Source organism: Schistocerca cancellata, unplaced genomic scaffold, assembly GCF_023864275.1.
Source record: "Schistocerca cancellata isolate TAMUIC-IGC-003103 unplaced genomic scaffold, iqSchCanc2.1 HiC_scaffold_1150, whole genome shotgun sequence".
NCBI lineage: Eukaryota > Metazoa > Arthropoda > Insecta > Orthoptera > Acrididae > Schistocerca > Schistocerca cancellata.
In genome coordinates, this window is record NW_026047149.1 from 712,345 (window position 1) to 713,812 (window position 1,468).

The 1,468-nt window shown below is 55.2% G+C and overlaps 1 protein-coding gene across 1 annotated transcript; it reads left to right on the forward strand.

The window, feature by feature from the left end:
* The first annotated feature begins 239 nt into the window (after nucleotides 1-239).
* LOC126160069 (thermal hysteresis protein YL-1-like) lies at nucleotides 240-680 on the forward strand. The gene has a single exon (XM_049916875.1). The coding sequence runs from the start codon at nucleotides 240-242 to the stop codon at nucleotides 678-680; it is 441 nt and encodes a 146-aa protein (XP_049772832.1).
* The last annotated feature ends 788 nt before the right edge of the window (nucleotides 681-1,468 follow it).

Consider the following 1,468-nt stretch of genomic DNA (forward strand, 5'->3'; position numbering starts at 1 on the left):
CAAGGACAGCACAGCTCGTGAGGACAGCTCAACTTGAGAGGACAGCTCAACTTGAGAGGACAGCTCAACTTGAGAGGGCAGCTCAACTTGAGAGGAGAGCTCAACTTGAGAGGACAGCTCGAGAGGACAGCTCAACTTGAGAGGACAGGTCAACTTGAGAGGACAGCACAACTTGAGAGGACAGCACAACTTGCGAGGACAGCACAGCTTGCGAGGACAGCAAAGCTTGTGAGGACAGCATGGCTTGCGAGGACAGCACGGCTTGCGAGGACAGCACGGCTTGCGAGGACAGCACGGCTTGCGAGGACAGCACGGCTTGCGAGGACAGCACAGCTTTCGAGGACAGCACAGCTTTCGAGAACAGCACAGCTTTCGAGGACAGCACAGCTTGCGAGGACAGCACAGCTTGCGATGACAGCACAGCTTGCGATGACAGCACAGCTTGTGATGACAGCACAGCTTGCGAGGACAGCACAGCTTGCGAGAACAGCACAGCTTGCGATGACAGCACAGCTTGCGATGACAGCACAGCTTGTGATGACAGCACAGCTTGTGATGACAGCACAGCTTGCGAGGACAGCACAGCTTGCAAGGACAGCACGGCTTGCGAGGACAGCACAGCTTGCGAGGACAGCACAGCTTGCGAGGACAGCACAGCTTGCGAGGACAGCTCAACTTGAGAGGACAGCAAAGCTTGTGAGGACAGCACGGCTTGCGAGGACAGTACGGCTTGCGAGGACAGCACTGCTTGCGAGGACAGCACAGCTTGCGAGGACAGCACAGCTTGCGAGGACAGCACAGCCTGCAAGGAAAGGACATCTTTCGAGGACAACACACCTTGTGCAGCAGCATACTTTTTGAGGACAGTATAGTAAGTTTTGCATAAGCAGTCACTTCCCCATGCAAGGTATCTCTTGCAAGTTCAGTAACAGATGCTTTTGCAAACCGCACAATGACAGAACACATAGTTAGTGTATGCGACCTTGTGAACACAGCATACTTTTTGAGGACAGCACAGCACACATTGCAAGGACAGCACATCTTGCTAGGACAGCACAGCTTGCGAGGACAGCGCAGTTTGCGATGACAGCACTGCTTGCGAGGACAGCACAGCTTGCGAGGACAGCACAGCTTGCGAGGACAGCACAGCTTGCGATGACAGCACAGCTTGCGACGACAGCACAGCTTGCGAGGACAGCACAGCTTGCGAGGACAGCACAGCTTGCGAGGACAGCACAACTTGTGAGGGCAGCACAGCTTGCGAGGACAGCAAAGCTTGTGAGGACAGCACGGCTTGTGAGTACAGCACAGCTTGCGATGACAGCACTGCTTGCAAGGACAGCACAGCTTGCGAGGACAGCACAGCTTGCGAGGACAGCACGGCTTGCGAGGACAGCACAGCTTGCGAGGACAGCAGAGCTTGCGAGGACAGCTCAACTTGAGAGGACAGCTCAACTTGAGAGGACAA

Bases quoted from the DNA above. Each gene is read 5' to 3' on its own strand.
- LOC126160069 (XM_049916875.1), top strand. From the start codon at position 240: ATGGCTTGCGAGGACAGCACGGCTTGCGAGGACAGCACGGCTTGCGAG.